Source organism: Lissotriton helveticus, chromosome 4_1, assembly GCF_964261635.1.
Source record: "Lissotriton helveticus chromosome 4_1, aLisHel1.1, whole genome shotgun sequence".
Classification (NCBI taxonomy): domain Eukaryota; kingdom Metazoa; phylum Chordata; class Amphibia; order Caudata; family Salamandridae; genus Lissotriton; species Lissotriton helveticus.
In genome coordinates, this window is record NC_136063.1 from 1,188,436,884 (window position 1) to 1,188,459,398 (window position 22,515).

Sequence of the window (22,515 nt, forward strand, 5' to 3'; positions counted from 1 at the left end):
CAATGTAATAATTGGATTGGCCACAGAATATTACCCACCAGGGGCCTCATTTAAATGAAAGGGTGAGACCCCGCTTTTTTTTGTTTGTTTTTTTCTCTCTATTTTTTTCATCTGCATCCCCTCTATTAAAGCGATACAAGGTTTTCTTCCTCTCGCTTCAAGTAGTCAAACAAGGATTTGCTATCACAGGGTGTAAGCCATGCCGCATCCCTCTAATAGCAAACACAAATGTCCCACAAATGCACACCCCGGGACATTGTATGAGCTGCGCCTGAGAGGTCGCCCTCCCTAGAACCATGATGCATTTGTTAGTATAAACGCATACTAACACTACTTACACAAGTGAAATGATATCCAGTCCATATTCAATTGTTACAGCTCATTATTAATGGGCATGCATATTTTAAAGACGTGAATGAGGGGAGAGGAATGGGTGTTTCAGTGTGCCATTATTGATAGGACATAGTATATTGCGACTAAAAGGTAAAGAACATGTAGCGAAAAGTAAAAATGAACGATTAGAAAATAGTGAGACATTGGAGGTACGTCTATAATAGTATTTTTGATTGTCATGACGCACTAGAAAACCATCACATGACGTTCATTATTTATAAAATATCCGTCTTGAGTTATATCCGACATTATGATCAAACGGTCTGTTGGTACATGCAATGCAAATCATATAGTTAACATGGTCATAAAGATAGTACAGTGTATAGTAGCTCAATTGGGACTTAGATTCTTTCAGTTCTTGCTTATTCCTGTCTCTCACACTTCCCCATTTGCTAAGTCTACGTGGTGGTGGGGATCGTGACTGAATATCACCTCATTGGAATGCTTAAGCATGAAATATGCTACTGTTGTATTACAGAGTTAATGCCCGAGAAATTGTGGGATTACATTATGTTTTCTGTATTCTTTTCCCAGCCCTGAGGAAGTCGTGGGTGTTGTCCCAAACGACGAAACATGTGTTGTCTGGATTCAAAGCGAGATACTAACATTATAGCATCTTGTCAAATTATTGTGGTCATTTTGAATCTTAAAGTTTTGTACTTGTAATAATATATATTTTGGTGTGATAGGGATCTGCATATACGTTAGGGATCTGCTGATCCGATTTAGGGGAAGTTGGATGATTGCCCCCTCCCTAAGCACCCAATAACTAAATAACCATTCACAACACAATATTACCTAAATCTGAGAGCGCCGCTATCTATCCAGGGTAAAATCATCCCAGTTTTTATCACTTCCTTGATAAGAGTGCAAACCCTTTTATGACACCCACCAGTGGGAGGGGGACATAAGCCTCTTACTGATTGACTGGGTCCCCTCATCTTCAAGATGGAGGGGACTGAGATATGTGCTTCACCTTGCCTCCACCATCTGAGGAGTGGGGTTGGCAAAGGTGGCACCCCTCTCCTCCTAGCTTGGTGGTTTTAATGCCAATTCTCCCGCTGAAAGTGGTGGTCAAAACTGGTGGCAGCAAGTTGCTGGAGGCAGCAAAAGGCAGGGACAGCTTACAAAGGTGGTAGGCCTTTGAAACTCGCCCTTTGTGGACCCGGCTCATCCTTGGGGCACAGGCATGAGAGCTCTGCCCAGAATGGGCTTTGTTTCTGGACCCAGAGACCAGAGAATCTCTACTAAAGGGGTACAGAAACTTGTCTGTTGGTGGCATTTAGCGGGTACGCATTCAGAAACCACACCAGGGCAGGTCATTTTTCAGGGGGCACCTCTAAGATACCCTCTGAGTGCCTTTTACCTTAAATCCCACACTGGCATCAGTGTGGGTTTAATATGCTGAGAAATTTGCTACCAAACTTCCCCGTTTTCAGTAAAACCATTATGGAGCTGTGGAGTTTATAATGACCAACTTCCAGATCATTTATCCTTTATGGCTCTACTGCTCTTACAATGTCTAAGGATATTGGTAGAATTATTAATTTCTTACTATTGGCGTTGACATGTCATCCTGAATGCTGACTTTGCCTGGCTTGAGCCTTATCTGCGTGCACGGCCATGCTTGCAAGGTGTTTGGGTTAATTACGTTCAAGGACTGTTTTGTTGAGGGATTGTTTAATGTACCCTGGAAGGCTTTCATGAGGTTCATCAAGATAAAGGCTGGAACATGCAAGAGTGTAGAGGAGATGTGCGAACGCCTTCCTGCCATGGAATGCTTGCTCGGAAGCTGGCCAGTCCTAGTAAGATTCCTGTGGCACCAGGCGGAAGACTCTCGAAGCTTCTAGTGTGGAATATCCCAATAACGAACGTTTTTTCACAAAAGGAAAATGACTACTTGTTGTTACTGAAACAGATGACCAGGGTAGTGCACCCCTCCACTTGTTCTCAATTCTTGTATATCAGCTTGGCAATTTGCATCTCCCAACGGCAGGTGCAGGAGCAGTCTGTGCACACCAATTGTGACTACATTACCAATTATTTATAACGGGAACACACAAGAGGTGCGGCCATTGGAGCCCGTCATTGACCCTTGCCTTCTACAGGCTTTCACAGTCTGTACTATAACTGTGATACATCCTATTGAAGTAGACCCCGCCCCTATTTTCATTTTGCCAGTATACATTTGGACTGACAGCTCTGAACTATTGTAGTTCTCACTACAACTGTCAGGAGTCTCTTGACGATAAATTCCATGCCTCCGCGACAAGAAAAGAGCCCACCCTCAATGATGCAATGCTTTCCGCAACATCAGTCAGGCGGTGGTCCGCACGCCAAAATAGGAAATATATAGGTGGTAGTTTGCTTGACGTGAGTACCTGCTCCTGGTCATTTTTTCGGCAGCTAGTTCCTCGCATAAGGTATGTCTATGCTTTTACCAGTTGGGGCGATATGCGGCATATATTATAATTTTTTCCACAATTGTCGCTGCTGCAACATCACTTTCACAACACTTGGTTTTGTTGTAGACGGCAATGTCAGCCCATGTATGTCTTTCCTTTCCTCTCGGGAGGACCCTGTCTCTGTCATTTTGTCATCTGATATTACAATAAAAATGTCTGGGCTTTCCTTTTGCCTCCTTTTTGAATGCCTTCCTACGCTCAACCTTGTGCAACCTTCGGGCATTTTATCTGCCGACGGCTGCCAGTTTATGTGTTGTTGCACACTTTTGCATTCTGAGCTAATATGGGTCATAATGCATGCATGCCCATTATGAGCTGTCTTTACTCAGTAACTTTCTAGTAACTGGGTGTATTCCAAATCTTTAAGACAATTTCATCACTCACAGTGCATAGTAACAGATCTTTTTCTACAAATCATTACACTTTCTTAGTCAACTGCATACTTTGTGTGTTTTTATGACTATGCTCAACAGTCATATTTTATCACCATCTATATTTTTTTTACATAGGTATTGGATGCCGCTTTGAGTAAAACATGCTGAGGTTTCAGGTGTCTTTTTGCTTTTTGTTGTTTATTAGGATCATACTATGAACCTCAATTTGATCCATGTATATGTTGTGAGTATGTACTTATGATTCTGATAATACACATTTTGTTTCTCTTCATAGGGAGTATGCTGACCAGTACTATCAAAGATTGAGTGATCTCCCACTCTATTTACTGGTACTATATAAATATATATTTCACATCACTTTTTTCACACAACCTAGTCCTGATGAAAGCCACTAAGCTACGTCTCTACGGGTAGTGTCAGGCTGAAACATATCGACCCTATGTCTTTGACAGATTGAATCACCCTCTGTCTCAGTTTCACCTTTTTTTATTCTAACCTATGAATGCCATATTAACCTGCTTAGCCAGTCATAGAGTTCGCTTTAAGCCCCCTTCAATCTCTTTTCACTTACCTTTCACCACACATTGTTCATCAAGTGGTTTAGGATACCTGATCATCTCTCATATAATATCCCTGAGATCCTCCCTCTCAACTATGACTAGGCTCATAGTGTGGGGAGATCCCCTTTGATAAAGCATGCCATCTAAGAGTGTGTGAGGGGAATCGTCCTAAGAGTGGTATACTCCAGTACTCCAATAACTTAACAGACCTAGGGGCCCACTATTGTGTTATCTAGTTATATGAGTGGGGAATCGGGCCCTGCCAGTCTTTAAATTTCCTCTGGTCCTCTTTTGTGTGGTATACATTTACATAGGCAGCACTATAGACAATGCTAAGGTGAGAATACTGGAGAACATCAGCACCGTAACCAATATCATTAAACAATTCCCTGTGGCCAAACATTTCTCAATAGAACACTCCAGCAATGGCCGTGTGTTGAAATTCTATGTCATATACAGATGATTGGGTGGCCTTTACCTTAGCCCTTAGGAGGCTCGAATCTAGACATAACATTTGTCTCCAAACTCCATACTGTATAGGCTTTAAACATGATCAGGAATTGGCATTTCTCATGGGCTGATATAAGCATGCAACTCCTGGGATTTCCGATATTGCATGATCTACTATAGTACAGAAATTGTACATTCTCCCTCAAGTCTAGCTGTATTAAAGTTTGAGGGTTAGTGACACTAACTTACTATTCTTCTATGTTTTGTGGGTGTAGCAGGACTCCTGCACCAATAAGGAGAGCAAAGGAGCTACTAAATATCTTCAACACAAATGTGTTCCCAAGCACTTGCAAGGGAGAGGTGGATTTTCTTGTGCACCGGCAACTGAACTTAAAATGTAAGGGATTTAAGCCATGTTTAGCAAAACTCTGGAAACACAAAATGTTTAAGATAATGCTTTGCCAGCACTAGAAATATACAACTGTTTATAAACACACTGGGCACACCAAGTATGATGGGATATAACTTAAGGGTCATAAGGAAGGTACACTACATTTACTCTTTCCTAATGTAATTTTAACTTTGATTTATAATAATGGACAGCCTCACAATGGGTTTTTCAAATGTAAATTAGCACCTCTCATCTTTTAAGTCAATGCAATTTGAGTTTAGTAGTATAGCAGCCCCCCTAATTTACAGTTATTAAATGAGAGTGGATGTAGGGGGCATACAATTTATTTCATTATCAGTTCCTATGAAGCCAGTCACCTAACATAAAACAGTGCAATGTGTCATGATCATATATACTTGTGCAACGAAAATGCATCGAATGTAATAAATCCATATAATATAGAAGATTTACCCTTGCTAAAATGCGACTCATGTGAATCAAACCATGTAATGGAATTGGGACTCCTACCTTAACGTTTACTTGTTGTCACATATGCAATAAAGTACATGCTTTTTGTGTCCACCCACTAAATTGTGAGGAAGGAGACGGCAGTCTCTGAAACACGTTGGGTTTGGTGTTTGTAAAAATAAATTGTTTCCAAAGCAGCTGGAGTTTGTGGTGTGTTTGCCTCGAAGCGGCACAGACCTTACCATTGGATCATAATCTGATTCACACCTCGAACCCTGTAACAAAGTGGCAGGGGACTTGAGTGTGACTCTGGTGAGTCGAGTGTATATATATATATATATATATATATATATATATATATTCACTGAAAAAACATAGGTTTCAGACACATTATAGTTAGGGATTAGCATTAAAAAAACCTTAGAAATTCACTGAAAAAAACCATAGGTTTCAGGGGTGTTATAGTTAGCTGGGCATTTCCCTATTTCCCTTGTACAAAACCATTGAAATTCCCCCGTTATAGTTAGTTCAGCTAACTATAACTTGCGCGCCCGCAATGCACTGCTGATGATGTCACATAATACATCACTCATGACATCACTGATGACAGCATCCAGTGAATGTGTGTTTTTCTGAAAATTAAATATGTTTTATATATGCACATCTAAAGGTTGATGGAAGAATAAATGGGTATATAAGTGTCTAAATTGATGTTTTGTATTGAAAAATTGATTGTATAATGGACTGATTAAGTATATCTTAGTGAATACAAGGGTTAGTGAGTAATGTTTAATATGTAAATATCTCTATCAGTCTCTCACTTTGTGTATAAGTGACTGCATGGGTTAGTGAGTAGCTACATGAGTGTCTATAAGGGTTAGTACTTGGTTTTTCGAGAATCACTATGAGTGTCTGAATATCTGTATGGTTCAGTGGAGGGTATTACTTAGTGCATAGATGCATGAATGAGTGTGTCAGTGTTTGTATGTGTTAAAGACAGTATGTGTGCTGGACTGTATGGGTGGATGAGTGTGTGTATTGGTGTGTTAGTGAGTGAATGACAATCTCAATAGTGTCTTTATAAGTAAATACATACATTTTAAACTAGTATATGTGAGTATTGGTGTACATAAGTGAATATATGTGAGATTGGAAAAGTTCCTGTAAGAATAAGTATGTGCGTCTATAAGTGAGTGTTTTAAAGAGTAAGTATGTGTACGTTTCTGTAGAAGTAAGTGTGGTGGTGTGTGTATAACTGTATATGCAAGTAAATAGATGTTTGATTGTTTATTAGCATGAGTGACTACCTGTGTGAGTAACTCTGGATAATTGGCGGTGTGTATCAGGATGTATAGGTGTATGGGTACATATGATGATTGAGTACATGTATGAGGGACTGTATAGGACTGTTGGTGATTGAGTGGATGTGTATGTAGATCTTGGAATTACTGAATAGGTGTGTTGTAAATGGTATTGGTATGTCCATTGTTTTGAACATGTTAGTTTCTATTTTTGAGTGTGTGTATCAAAGGTTCTATAAGGGTGAGAGGAGGTCTGCCACTCTATCTTACGGATGATGTCATCAGTGATGTCATCCGTGAAGTCATTTGAGATGCCATCAGTGATATCATGAGTGATGTCACTGACCATGTCATGAGTGATGTAATATATGACATCATCAGCAGTGCATTGCGGGCGTGCAAGTTATAAGTAGCTGAACTAACTATACCAGGGGAATTTCAATGGTTTTATACGAGTGAAATGTCCAGCTAACTATAACACCCCTGAAACCTATGGTTTTTTCAGTGAATTTCTAAGGTTTTTAAATGCTAATTCCTAACTATAAAGTGACTGAAACCTATAGTTTTTTCAGTGAATTTCAAAGGTTTTTTAAATGCTAGTTTCTACCAATACCTACAGAGGTACAACATGTGAAGAAAGAAGAAAAAATACACAGAAAGAAGCAAAAGAAATGCAGAAAGAAGCAATCGAAGTCCTCAAAGACGAAGAAAAATGCAGGAAGAAGGAAGACGAGCAGAAAGATCAAACAGAGGAGCAGAAAGAGGCCTTGTTGCAAAATCATCCTGTACCCTCAACTTTTTCAGATGGGTACTGTTGGTAACTGACTCTGACTAACCAGTCCTAGAGCCAGTGCTAAGCTAAAAGACACGTAGAATACAGTTAAAACACCTACATACACTAGGAAACACTATGTGTTGGGCTACCCCTGGGATTAGCACGACCTCCTCTGTAAGTCCCTAGAATTTAATAGGGCAGGGGGATTAAAACTACCTCTTAAAACGTGCCAGGGGGCACGTTTGCACACTGGTAAAGGGAGGGGGGCCTGAGGTGACATGTGTGCAAACACGCCCTGTGGCACGTTTTAAGTTGGGGGATTAAGTCCCCTTGAATCCTGATGGTCCCTGGGGTCCAACTAGCCCACTAGGTTCCTCCAGTAAGCGCCACAGGGTCCCTCTGGATTGAAGGGAAATTATTTCCCCAACTTAAAATGTGCCACAGGGCGTGTTTGCACACGTCACCTCAGGCCCCGTCTCCTCCATTCACCACTGTATAAACGCCCACTGTGGCCATTCTAAGTTGAGAGATTAAGTCCCCTTGAATCCTAAGGGTCCCTAGGCTCAAACTAGCCCACTAGGTACCTCCAGTAAGTGCCACAGAGCTGCGTTGCAGAGCGGTGGGAAAAGGGGTGTGGCCTCTGAACACCTGTCTGCAACGCAGCTCACTGGCGCATACTGAAGATACCTGTTGGATTGTTGGCCCTCAGGGACCCTCAGTATTGAAGGAGAATTAATTCCCCAGCTTACAACTCGCCATAGGGCGCGTGTGCACAATGGTGAAGGAAGGGGGCATGGCCATAGGTGAGATGTTTGCAAAATCGCACTTTGCCTCGTTATAAGTCGGAGAATTAATTCCTCCTCAATCCTGAGTGTCCCTGCGGACCAACTAGCCCACCAGGTACCTCCAGTGTGCGCCAGAAAGCTGCGTTGCAGAGAGACGTTCAGAGGCCATGCCCTTTTTTACAACACTCTGCAACACAGCTCAGTGGCACTTACTAGAGGTACCTGGTGGGCTAGTTGGCCCCCAGGGACCCTCACAATCCAAGTGGAGTTAATCCCCCAACTTAAAACGTGCCATGGGGCGCGTTTGCACAGTGGTGAAGGGTGGGGTGAGTTGTCATATGTGCAAACACGCCCTGCGGCGCGTTTCAAGTTGGTAAATTAATTCATCTTCAATCCTGAGGGTCCCTGGGGGCCAACTAGCCCACCAGGTACCTCCCGTATGCGCCAGAAAGCTGCGTTGCGGAGAGATGTTCAGAGGCCATGCCCCTTTTTACAACACTCTGCAACGCAGCTCTATGGTGCTTATTGAAGGTATCTGGTGGGCTAGTTGGCCTCCAGAGGACTTCAGGATTGAAGAGGAAATAATTCCCCAACTTAAAACACGCCACAGGGCGTGTTTGCACACATGTAACCTCAGGCCCTGCCCCCTTCCTTCACCACTGTGCAAACACAACCGTCCCCCCTCCCGGGCCACTAATAGCCCTGGGGACCCCATCCCCCGGGGCTGACCCTCACTGTTGGGGACCGTGGGGGTGGCCCCATTCACCCACGGTCCCGCCGGCTCCCCATGTCCTGCGGGAGCCGCCATTGCTTTTCCACATGAGTGAGCCCCCCGCATATATTGTGATAAAGCCCCGGGGGTGGTAGTCCCCATCCCCAGGGCTTGGGGGGGGGGCCTTTGAGCCCCCCCACCCAGTTATTCTCAAAGCCCCGGGGGTGGCGGTCTCCGGGGCTGGGGGGGCTATGAGCCTCCAGCACAGTTTTTTTGTAAAGCCCCTGGGGGGTGGCAGTTCCCGGGGCCGGCGGGCTCCTTTGGCCCCCCCAACCATTTCTTACATTGCCCCCAGGATTCGGCACACCCGGGGGCTGATTGGTAACAAAGCGCGAGAGCTCACGCTTAATTTTTTTTTTTTATCGGCAGGAACCGTGCACCCTGCGCAAATTTTACCGATTTAAAAAAATAAAAAATAAAAAATGTGTGCCTTGGTGGTCCTTGTGGAACCCCCTAAGCAGGCCTAGGGGGTCAGGGTATTTCTACCCTGCCCCCTTTTTTCGTTTTGCGCATTTGTTTTACTGTTTTCTTTTGCCTTGGTTTTCTGAGGCACAAGATGGCTGCCAACACTTCCTGGTTTGGAGTGTTGACAGCCATTTAGCATACAGCTTGTCATCGGAAGGGTGCGCGGATCCTGCGCTGCCATAGATATATATGTGATTTTACTTTTGATTTTCTCAGCAACTACTGAAGGGATTTACACAATGTTACAAAAAGGCATGATTCTGAACCAAGGGCTACCTTTTTGCTAAATTTGGTGTAATTCCGTTCAGCAGTTCGGGTTGTAGCTGCGGCTAAAGTTTCCAATGGAAAATTGCATTGGGAAAACATGTTTTGGGACCACCCTTTTTTCGCGGCCCCCGCTTGACGAATCACCGTGAAACTTTCAGGATAGGAATGGACCAGAGCGCCCCATGAGTTTTGATAATTGCGCGAAGATTCGTCAATCGGCGCCAAAGATATTGGGAATAGAATGTTGTTGATTTCCTGTGGAAAATAGGTTCTAACTATAACTACATACTGGCGACGGCCAGTAGGTAATATATATATATATATATACACACACACACACACACACCCACAGCAGGGAGCATCACTCCCCCAAAAAGGCAGGAAAGGGAAAAAAACGACACTTGTGTTGTTAGACTCCCAGTCTGTCCTGGAGCGCCAATCAAGGTTGCTCAGGCCAATCCTGAAGCTAATCTCGTGTAAGAGCAGATTCAGGATTGGTTGCAGAGCATTCTGGCAGCCTGTGCCTGTCGGAAGCAATACCTATACATATAAACAGACTTAGGTGCTATTGAGGATAGCTGGGAGGTCATCACAACAACATTGAAGCATTCCACAATACCGTGATGAGGGATCTTATGCAATTTCATAAAAAGAAAAAGAGAATGAACACATCCCAGAATTTCTCTAAAACACAATGGGGAATTATCTAATCCCTATATGAAGATGAAAACCTGGTCATATGTCCTGCAGACAAGGGAGGTAACATTGTACTTTGGGACAGAAGAATGTACATAGAGGAAGCACAGAGACAACTATGTGACACTAGATTCTATGTTGAAACAAATATGCAGGAGTACAATGAGAGCATAGATAAAATATAGATCATGCTGATTACATGGAAAGACATTGGGATTCTCCAATGGGAAAAATACTGCAATTAAAAATGTGATTATCCGAAAAAAACTATTTTTTAACTCCTGCCCAAAGTTCACAAAAATCCCAAAATGCCACCAGGGAGACCTATTGTCTTGGCAATAGGGTGTTTCTCTGAACATATATCCAAATATGAAGATCATTTTCTCTGTGAGTACGTCATGTATTTACCTCCATATACCAAAGACTCAAAAGACTTTCTGGGGAAAATAAAGAACATTGTCTGGGAGGAAGATTTCCTCTTAGTGACGATGGATGTAAACTCCCTATATTCAATCATCAACCATACTTTGAGTATACAATGTTGCCATCATTTCCTTAAAAATAGAAAAATGTGTTATCTTGAACATACGGAAATGCTACTTGAAATGCTTTTCCCCCAGTTTTGCTAACCTGTTCTTAGGAGTATAGGAAGAGGAAGTGCAAAGGCACTTAGAATCAAAGAACACTGGGGGCAAGACAGTGAAGTGGTTCAGATACATAGATGACGTGTTCATCGTATGGAAAGGAAGCAAAGACAGTGCTATAAGAACTATCAACAAACTGAATGACAATGAGTTCAGTCTGAAACGTACATACACCGTGAGCAGGGAATCCATTGAATTCTTGGATGTTGAGTTAGAAGTTAAAAATAACCAACTGTGCACTAAATTACAATGCAGAATGACAGCATGCAACAGTCATCTCTAGTATCTCTGCAGTCACCCGGAGACTCTGAAATGGAGTATCCCTTTCGGGGAACTGCTGAGGGCAAGAAAGAACTGTGGCAATCAGGAGGACTTCCTTGTTGAACAGGAAAATATGATCAGTAGGTTCAGGGAAAGGGGTTATGCTAGATGGGTCGTGGAAAGAGCTAAGGAGAAGGTCAGCAAGATCAACAGAGAACAAACAAGAAAAACCTGTATCAGCTAAAGAAACCACTACTGTGGTGATTCTCATGTAGAACAATGAATCCAAGAGTATTTACAAAAATTCTTAACCAGCATTGGAATATCTCATATAGTGACTCTACCATCGGTTCGAAACTACCGGAACACACATTCAGAAAGGGTAAGAACCTAAAAGACATGTTAGTGAAGGGGCATATAACCAACAAACGCCTTAACACCCATTATGGCCTACAGGGATTATTCCCATGAGCGCACTGCAAGGCATGCTGTAACAACACCATGTGGAAATCTTACCACACCCCTACTGAGGGAAAAAACTATCAGTCAATTTCTCACATGTGGCTCCACTTTTGTGATCTACATACTTGAGTGTCCGTGCAAACTACGATATTTGGGGAGCACAACACTAGCGGCCAAGAAGAGAGTATTAGAACATATGAGAGTCATCAGCAATAAAGACCCCCATTATCCAGTAGCTAGACATTTCATAGAATACCACCGATTGAGTAACTCACTACCGACGTATATTGCTGTAGAACAAATCCAACAGTCAGAGTATGAATATATATATATGTATAGGTATGTATGTATATGTATATATATATATATATATATATATATATATATATATATATATATATATATATATATATATATATATATATATATACATGTATACTTTAAAAAAAAAATATTGCCATGTCTAGTAAAGTCATGTCTGGTAAAGGCTTCTACGAAGTAAAGGCATGCATGTTAAAGGGATTGAGTGGTAAAAGCTGTGTGGTAAAGGCTTGACACACTAGCAAACCCTTTCCTTCGATATTGTTAATTTCACTTCTACTCAATAGCCTAACAGTCGAAAAGTTGTCTTGAGGTTAATCAAAATGTTAGCCAATCTTGCACAACTAAAAATCTTCCACTGACTCCCCATTCAAGAAAATGTGTTTACATAGGTGTGTACATATTACTATGGTCATCACTTTAAGCCAGAGGTCTTCAATCTGTGGGGCGCGACCCCCAGGGGGGTCGTGGAGTCCTGGGAAGGGGGTCGCAGATTCTGTTGGAGCGTGCAGCAGTTCCTGGCGTCAGGCTGATTGAGGCCGGGTGATCATGGCAGAGGCCTAATTCACGCCTCATTAACAAGTAAAGGTCTTCTGAAGACCTGTGAAGTACTTGGGTGTGCCTTTCTGTGTGTCCCGAAGCTGTTTCAGCCGGGCTCACTTACACGTGCTGGGGAGTGGGGGGGGGGGTGTCTGGGGGAGGAGGCTGTAGCCCTTTGAGTTCAATCAATGGACTTAGCTGTGGGGTTTATTTTTATTTTTAACGTTTTATATAGCGCTAGCTTAACCCGTAGGTATCAGAGAGCTTTGCAAACACACATAGTAAACAGCAGAAGGACATTACAGTCATTGGTTCAAGTCCCACGAGCTCTCATACCTGGCGCCTGTGCAGGAGAAATGTGCCTGAGACTGTTCTTCACAGTGAGGTGTTTATACAGCCTGTCTGCCCCCCACCCCCCAAGCAGGGAAGCACAGAGATGCCCTCCCAAGAGAGAGGAAGAAGAAGGAAGAAGACACAGAGAGATACTGACCCCACCCCCATGAGAGAGGCACAGAAAAGGTGGGTGGATGAAGGATGAATGTATGTGTGGATGGAAGGATGAAGGGTGGGTGGATGGATGGATGGATGGAAGGAAGGATGAAGGATGGATGGGTGGATGTAGGGATGAATAGATGGATGTGTGAAAACGTGGGTGGATGAATGATGAGTGGATGGATGTAGAGATGAAAGGGTGGATGGCTGGATGAAGGATGGGTGGATGTGTGAAAAGGTGGGTGGATGGATGGATGAAAGGGTGGATGGATGAAGGATGTATGTATGGATGGATGGACAAAAGGGTAGATGGATGAAGGATGGATGTATGAATGGATACAAGGTTGCATGGATGAATGATGGATGGATGGATGAAAAGGTGGATGGATGAAGGATGGATGGATGAAAGGGTGGATGGATGAAGGATGTATGTATGGATGGAAGGACAAAAAGGTAGATGGATGAAGGATGGATGTATGGATGGATAAAAAGGTTGCATGGATGAATGATGGATGTGTGAAAAGGTGGGTTGATGAATGATGGGTGAATGGATGGATGAAAGGGTGGCTGGATGAAGGATGGATGTATGGATGGATGTGTGAAAAGGTGGGGGATGAATGATGGGTGGATGGATGGATGGATGGATGAAAGGGTAGGTGGATGGATGAAGGATGGATGGATGAAAGGGTGGATGGATGAAGGATGTATGTATGGAAGGACAAAAAGGTAGATGGATGAAGGATGGATGTATGGATGGATAAAAAGGTTGCATGGATGAATGATGGATGTGTGAAAAGGTGGGTTGATGAATGATGGGTGAATGGATGGATGAAAGGGTGGCTGGATGAAGGATGGATGTATGGATGGATGTGTGAAAAGGTGGGGGATGAATGATGGGTGGATGGATGGATGGATGGATGGATGAAAGGGTAGGTGGATGGATGAAGGATGGATGGATGAAAGGGTGGATGGATGAAGGATGTATGTATGGATGGAAGGACAAAAAGGTAGATGGATGAAGGATGGATGTATGGGTGGATAAAAGGTTGCATGGATGAATGATGGATGCATGGATGGATGTGTGAAAAGGTGGGGGGATGAATGATGGGTGGATGGATGGATGAATGGGTGGGTGGATGAAGGATGGATGTATGGATGAAAGGGTGGATGGATGTATGGATGGAATAATGAAAGGGTGGATGGATGAAGGATGGATAGGTGAAATGGTGGATGGATGTATGGATGGAAGGATGAAAGGGTGGATGGATGAAGGATGGATGTATGGATGGATGGGTAAAAGGTTGCATGGATGCATGATGGATGGATGTGTGAAAAGGTGGGTGGATGAATAGATGGGTGGATAGGTAAAGGATGGACGTATGGATGGAAGGATGAAAGGGTGGATGGATGAAGGATGGATGGATGTGTGAAAGTGTGGGTGGATGAATGATGGATGGATGGATGTGATGAGGTCTAACAGGCGCATTTATGGTTGTCGATAGTTGTTGATGATGAGGAGTACCAGTTTCTAGAATCTTTTGTCGTAAGGGGGTCCTTACGCCTAAAAAGGTTTTACAAGGGGGTCTCGGCATCAAAAAGTTTGAAGACCTCTGCTTTAAGCGGATATTTGTTTTGGTGAAGTGATACTTACAGGAGAAATACAGACATCAAAGTGTGCGATTTATACCCAGTGTGATATTACACTCCAAATAAAGTAGGGATAAAGCAATAAACCTCATTTATTTTCCTATTGCGACCTGCAAAACTAAGAATTTTATATATTTCTCTATACAACAAATGGCTGTTTTCCTGGCAGATTTCCAAGCATTAGGTTAGCACAGTGCCATACACACCAAGCTAAAAAGTGAGAAAGCCTTTTGACAATTTTATAGCAAAGACTTTGTACATAACTAGCGAGTGCCATCCACAAAACAAAAATGCCATCCACAAAAATGAAAAAATCCTTTTACCATTTTAGGTACAGTATGTTTGCATTGGTAAATGCCATCCAAGTCAACCTGGAAAGACGGGGACTGGAGACAAGCAAATATGTTGGACCTTCAAAGGTCCTGTACTGTTGCCCCGATGAATGAGCCTCTGGAAGTTCAGACACCCATGCAAATTCCTTGTTTGCGCAGGATGTAGTTCGAGTTATTAGCTTTGTGGTTATAATACGCTTTATGGATCTTTCCCCTGAAATATTTGGCAGGCCCAGCTTTCCGAAATTTAAGAGGTGAGAAAAAATTGGTTAATACTGCGCTTTGGGTTTTGTGCGGAAAACGCCGCATCTGTATGTTGTTCTGCATCATTTTCGCATCAGATAAATAAAGATCCACGGAATATCTTTATTTTTTAGGTGCAATAAACATCACCAAACGCTGAAACACTCATTAAAGGCCTATTGTTGCGAAGTGGGGGTTTGCTTTGATCCACTGCTACTTGCCTTAACACTGGGTGGATTCTTCTTTTGGGGGGTACATTTATCGCTCATAGGTAGCGATGAACCTTGCATGTGTGTTTGTGACGCATTGTAAAAAATTACAGAAATTAAGAAAATGTGGGTCCAAGTTTTTCAATGCTCCCTCGTCTTTCGATTCGTTTGCCTTACGCCATCAGTTATCTTCTGTGATGCGGGTCTGGGAACAACATTATCAGAACATTTCGAATATCCCACAAAGAGTGTCCTACGACCTACCCAGTTTAGGGTAAGCCGCTGTCCAATTGTGGGGCCTTCCTATACCAATTAATTGCATATTTCCAGGCAACTGCTTCCCGAGCTACCTCCATGAATGCAGACTTGAAACGTCTGGCTGTGGACATTTAATATGGCAGAGAAACAAACAGGAACCAGAGACGCTTTTGAACGCAGCCATTAAGCGCGCCTGCCACGTCTATAATGTAATATTCAATCCATCATGGCAGCATGCTCACCTGTCTCCGCGGCCGCCACGGTGATGTTGTACCACGGCGCTTCCTCTCTGTCCAGAACTTTCTCCGTCCTAATGGCTCCGGTTGTGGCGTCGATGCTGAAATACTGATCCCCGTCTGCACTGCGGTCAATAAAATATCTATTTGTGGAAGGAGACAAAGATTAAAATTGCATGAATCTACAGGATTTCCGTGTGCTTCTACAAGAAAATGCATTTTGTGCACAGATGAGTCCAGACCTTAAGAATTCAAGACATGGCAAAACGGAGCGCAGGGGTGTCTGGTTTCCCTGTTATATAACACCCCTGACATACAGTACGATAAAGTGATTATCCATTTCACTTGATTTCCTTTAAAAAAAAAAAAAAAAAAAAATCTGTTTTTTTAGAAGTCAGGTTGCTGCTAAGTTTATGCCTTCTGCTGAATAGAATAGATTAGCCCTATTTAAACATGCATGAGCAGGGCATAAAAAAGCCAAAGTGATTGAAAAACGTTATACTTTGTTAATTACATGTAAGTCAATACGCTGTTAGTGGCAAATTCCCTTTACTGCGATGCGGAGTAATCTTCCCTGCGAGAGGCTTAATCTACAAAGGACTTGAACGCCTTGGCACAGTGTAAGGGCAGGCTTGAACTGGGTCCAGCGCGCTGTGGCCCGCGCTGGAACTAATCACCTTTGCCCAAAAGCCCTCGTGTCGCCGATTGTTTGCAGCCAGAAAGCAGGAGCCAGGAACAAGGGAGGAAGGGGGCGGGGCCGCGCGCTACTCTACGCTCTTGAAATGCTTCTAGGAAATAAAACAGTGCCCAGGATGTTTTCCCAAGCAGCATGCAGGTATTAATCCCATGTAATTTGTAAGCAGCACAAATTAAGCACCTGTGGTGTTCAAGATGGCCCGTTACAACTGTATCATGTTGAGGCATGTAGATTTTTTGACCTTTCACTCAATATTCCCAGGAGAAAAAACGATTATTGATACTTGCAAAATACACCCTCCCCCACGCCTCCCCCACTGTCGTGTGTGGCGCCTAGGTTGAGACTGCTTCCCGGGCACTCACACAGACAGTTTTTGAGCTGCTGTGGGCTGGCTGTCCGTTTTATTGCAGCTGCACCCGAGTGCTTCACATCTCTTTAAAAGACCATTTACTTGTTAACGAGGCTCTGTTCTATCACACCTTCATAGAGTCCCAGCATCTACTCTGCTAATTGCTGGAAGAATTATCCACCCCGAAATTTTTATTACCCCCCGAAATTTGGCTCTAGTTGCGCCACTGACAGTGACTGTCTCGTCACAACCTCAGCACAATGGATGACTTTGATTTACATATTGTTCGCTGATGACTGACACTTCTCGCATAATTATATCAAGAATGGGCACTGAAACGAGATAAAATTGAGCTTTAAAAACGGGGGTTGGGGGGTAGCCGACTGCAGGGAGGTCCCCCCCATGCAGTTTAGATGGGGCGGAGGGAGGGGGTTTGCAGGCTTTAGGCCAGACATTTTCTGTTTTGGGCTTGTTTTTTGTAGCCCAAATGGAGCCCAAGCATAAATGCTTTGGGCTCCGGCTCCCAGTCACCATTTTAGGTTTGGTGACCTGGTGACTGGGAGCTTTAGCTAGTTTAATTTTTGCCCTCCCTCCCCATAGAATTTTATTTAGGGGTTTCTTTATGTTCTCTTTTTATATCTATTTGGTGGCGTTGTTGGAACAGGTGAGCAGGGTATTGTTTATGTACTGTCGCTTGGAACAGGTGTGGTGCGGGGGTTAGTAGAAGTTTGCCATGGTTGGCAGAGTTTTGTTCATTTTCGAAGTTGGGTCATCGACAGGGATAAGTTAGTCATGTTAATTGTTGGGGTGGTTACATAGGTTGGGTGATTAAAAGTTGTAAAGGGACAGGCAGGGGAGGTTGTGTAACAAATGGTGTGGATTTATAGGTTTATACGTTTATGCATTGATTTGTATTGTTTTTTTGTAATTTTGTAATGTTGCAATGTACGGGTGGGGGTGGGATCGAGAAAACTTTTAGAGGTGGTGGGACGGGGTTAGGTAAGGGGTTTGATTAGTGAGCTTTCGTTTTGTAAGGCGTTGGCCGAGGTTTTATAATTGTTATGTGCACCTGTTTCAATAAAACGGCCTTTTACACACAAAAGCTAGTTTGTGGTCTGCTCCCCCCACCCCTCCCTCCCAATTACCCAATTCGATGATATATATTCCTTTAAACACCCTGAGAATGATAAATGTGGTATTTTTGTCTTTCACGTGCACTGAACTATGATGGAATCTCTGCGTTTTGGGGTTGCCTAAATAACTGGTACTAATTGTATCAATTTCAGAACCAGGATAGGCAGAGTTGCCCCTGTGCCAGCTTCAAATTTTTGGCCTGCAGGTTACATAGATTCTTTATCATCTGTTTTTTTGCTTCCATTTTTAGAGTGTGCACTCCTTTCAATAAACGTCAGTGCTCAAATCGTATCGAAAAGTATATAGAGGAGAGTGAATCTATATCATGGCCATAATAATATATGCATTCAATGTGTACATTCTTTATGCATGCTGCTTCACAGCATACATGCAGATAGGTGTCTGAAACAATGGGAGAAGCATCTTGGAGTACGTTTTGGCTGTGAAATCATGAAGAAGAAATGGCCACGTGAGAGCACCGTTGACTTTAATTGAGTTAGGGAATGGCTGTTGCAGGAACTGAAATGTTTTCTGTTCTCATTCAAATGCATGATGTAGGGGGCCGTGGGAAGTGAACCAGAGTCTATGCCTCTTACCCAATATCTGTTCCCTTTGTCTCATCTCGTTAATTATCATCCTATAAGGATGGCAGTGGTCCACTTTTGGACCACACTAGATTGATAGCCGACTAGCCTAGATTGCTGGGTCATAAAGCTTTATCAGTGATGCAGTTTTCCACTAGAAAAGGTGCTGATGGAGCACCAGTGGAGAGTTATTAGGATGAGCGTGTTTTGGTTACATCTTATTTAAATGTTGACTGCGGCACTGTGTAGCAAGTATGTGAAGGGGTTAGACATGAGCCAGGTCCAGTTCACAATCTAATTTTCTTCTTCTCTATGGAAACGCATCAGGGATTTCACTATTGACAGTTGATGGATGAAAGGTGTTACCTTCCAAAGGAAGACTTCTGTCGCTAGCCTGCTGGAGCTTTCTTACGGACATGATCCAGAAATAAGACGTAATCTGAAAGCCACCAGACTTGCTGCAGTGGTAAAGGGAGGAAGGGAAACCCTCAAGTTCATTCGTGGCAGCAACAATTGCATATGAGGCATTTGAGTCCACAATGGGTAACCACAGTGTAGATGTTTCATAACTGTTATGTCTTACCCATATCTTAAACATTTACCTACTCTGCTCACTAAGCCTCACTACTGAAATTCTCTTTCTCTGTCTCTTACTTTCTGCATACTGTTCTCTCTTTACAATTTTATTCTGTCAGAAGTAAACATTTTCTTTCAAAAGCACATATGTGTACCATAAACCTTCTAAGAAGGTTAATGGCTTAGGCATTTTTCTATCTGACTAATCAAAAGAGGGACAAGGAGTTGTTTTAGAGGTTCAGCACACACGCTCCTAAGAATATTTATACACAAATGACGGATGCTGTTCCCAAGGGGGGGATTCAACGGGCCAAGGGTGGATTCAGGGATCTGAGCAGACGGACTCAGGGAAATCCCAATGATCAAATGTAAATGCCCTCACACACCCAAGGGGGTGTCATGCTTCATCATAGGATGTTCCTCCTTATCTAAATAGTGCTGCAATGCTCGATTGCCCCCACCATGGGGGCTCTTTAGTGGTGACTTTTGATCCAGCCATATATATATTTTTTTTTGCCGAGTTTTATATAGCGCGAACTAGACCCGAACCGAATCAGGTATCAGAGCTCTTTACATAGCACCAGTTACGTTACATGAGGACAGACACACATGTGAGTGCAAGTGAGTGGGCATGGGTGTAGGTTGGTGCTCAAGTGAATTAAATGAGTCTAAGGGGAACCCAAGAAGGATTTAATCTAATGGTCGCCTTAACACAGTATAAACAGTTGTGCTATCGGTAGTGATGATGCACTGAGATAGTTTAAAAGGTCCATATGTTTCATGCCTCGATGCCAGGAGGGTCAATGGCATTTCTTCAGGTTCAGGGCACTGTACCTACCGTACCATGGGCTATACTGCTCTTGTGTGTAAGCTTTTTACAGGTTAAATACTGTTTTGGGTTCTACACAAGCCATAGAGCTATGCCGCATTTCTGACACAAAAAGTTTGCCATTGGAAGACTGTCCAATTTGGTAGATACACGAAGCGTGCACTGTACTACTATACATGATTGTACCATGACATTGTTGATGAAATTAAGTTCCGGATGTATGAATTATGACAAATATTGTTGAGCAGATGACGTCTGTCATCCTCTTAGGGAGACTCCTCCCAACTGAAAAAAAAATAATATATATATATATATTCACTGAAAAAACCATAGGTTATAGACCATATATAGTTAGGAATTAGCATTTAAAAAACCTTATTTTACTCACACAAAACCATTGAAATTCCATATATAGTTAGTTGCACTAACTATATATTGCGCACCCGCAATCCACTGCTGATGATGTCACATATTACATCATTCATGACATGGTCAGTGACATCACTGATGACATCACTGATGACATCTCAAATGACATCACTGATGACATCACTGATGACAACATCCAGTGACTATGTTTCTGTAAAGTTAAAATATGTCTTACATATTGAAGAATGAGTGGATGTATAAGTGTCTGGACGAAGGATTTAGTAGGTGCATGACTGAATGTATGAGTGAGTGATTAAATGTGTCTCACTGAGTGCATGGGTTAGTGACTAAACTGTCTTAATTTGTGCATCATTATGTCTGTTGTTCTGTAAACTGCTGCATGTGTTGATCAGTAGCTATATGAGTAACTATATGGGTTATTGATTGATTGCCCAAGTATTTGCATGGGAGACTGAGTGTGTGTGTGGCTGGATGGGAGGTGTGTGACTCTGTACAGATCAATGTGTACTTGTATCAATGATTGTATAAGAGAGTAAGTATGTGTTAGTATATGGTTGAAAACGTAAGGTGCTCTATGTTTAACTGTATAGAGTAGAAAATGGAAGTGTGATTGATTCTTTACAGGACTGACTAGGTGTGTGAGTAACTCCATGGATGAGTGGCAGAGTGTGAGTGTCTGTATAGGTGTATGAGTGCATATGATTGTGTTGTAAACATGAGTGATTGTATGTATGAATGATTGTATGGGTGAATGAGTGAATGTGTGTGTAGACGTAGGAATCAGTGAGTACGTATGTAGTAACTAGTATTGGTGTGTCAATGGTTTCAAAAATTATACTCTGTTTTTAACACTGGGTGAAACAGAGGTTATATTAAAATGTGAGGAGATGCATTGTATTGTCACATGAATGATATCATCAGTGATGTGATCATTGATGTCAAGTGAGATGTCATCAGTGATGTCATTTGAGATGTCATCAGTGATGTCATCAGTGATGTCACTGACCATGTCATGAATGATGTAATATGTGACATCATCAGCAGTGGATTGCGGGTGCGCAATATATAGTTAGTGCAACTAACTATATATGGAATTTCAATGGTTTTGTGTGAGTAAAATAAGGTTTTTTAAATGCTAATTCCTAACTATATATGGTCTATAACCTATGGTTTTTTCAGTGAATTTTCAAGGTTTTGTAAATGCTAATTCCTAACTATATATGGTCTATAACCTATGGTTTTTTCAGTGAATTTCAATGGTTTTTTAATAGCAAATATCATAAGCTGTCGAATGTCAAGTACGTGGTAAGAATTTTTTTTTTCGTGTTTATGCACACTGATCTGCTTTGATTGCTGCCCCCCACCCCTCATTTCTATTAGGAGTACTCTCTCTTTGCAGATAGTGAAGGGTAGTTAACGCAGCCCTTTCCCCCTTTGTAATCCGTCGTGCCTGCTTCTCTCTCCATTTGATTGATTGTTCTCTTTGGTTCATTCTCTATTTACAAACAAGCACAGAGTCGCAATACTCTGTTTAGTCTTTGCAGATAGCGAAAAATCGTGTAAAAAAACAAAAGGAATCGAGCAAAATCAGTAGGCCACTAATGGGATCTCTTTTGACCTCGCTAAAATAGAAACATTAGGAACAACCTGTTGAAAATAGCAATGCGTATGTATATAAGCGGCGTTCATTTGTGTTCACAGTACCCCTTGTTGATTGTTTCAATCGAGCATTGAATTGTTCGAAGTTAATTCTCTTAACGATCTTCTCTACCTGCAAACGAGGAAGAATAGGAATATTCTATCTCCCTTTGCAGATAGTGAAGGGTAGGTAACGCAAGCCTTTAACACGTCGTACCTATTTCATTCCTCATTGATTGATTGATTGTCCGAACATTGACTGTTTGGGAATTAGTTCTTTTTGGAGGTATTCCCTGTTTGCAAATAAACGTAGGAAAATCTTTGCAAGTAGTGAAAGGGTACGTAATGCGGACCGTTCTCCCCCGTTGTAATCTGTCATGCCTATCTACTCCCCACTGATTGATGCACCTTTTTCACCCGGACCATTTACTAGAGATACGTCATCTGGCCCGACCAGAGAGCACCCCTAGTGAAAAGGACATATGCAATA

The 22,515-nt window shown here is 42.4% G+C and overlaps 1 protein-coding gene across 1 annotated transcript in view; it reads right to left on the reverse strand.

The window, feature by feature from the left end:
- The window catches only part of CDH18 (cadherin 18), a 2,258,828-nt gene that overhangs the window by 485,059 nt on the left and 1,751,254 nt on the right, over positions 1–22,515 (reverse strand). Inside the window, exon 10 of the mRNA XM_078687769.1 lies at positions 15,835–15,971. Coding sequence (XP_078543895.1) covers positions 15,835–15,971 — 137 coding nt within the window. The remainder of the gene's footprint in view (positions 1–15,834; positions 15,972–22,515) is intronic.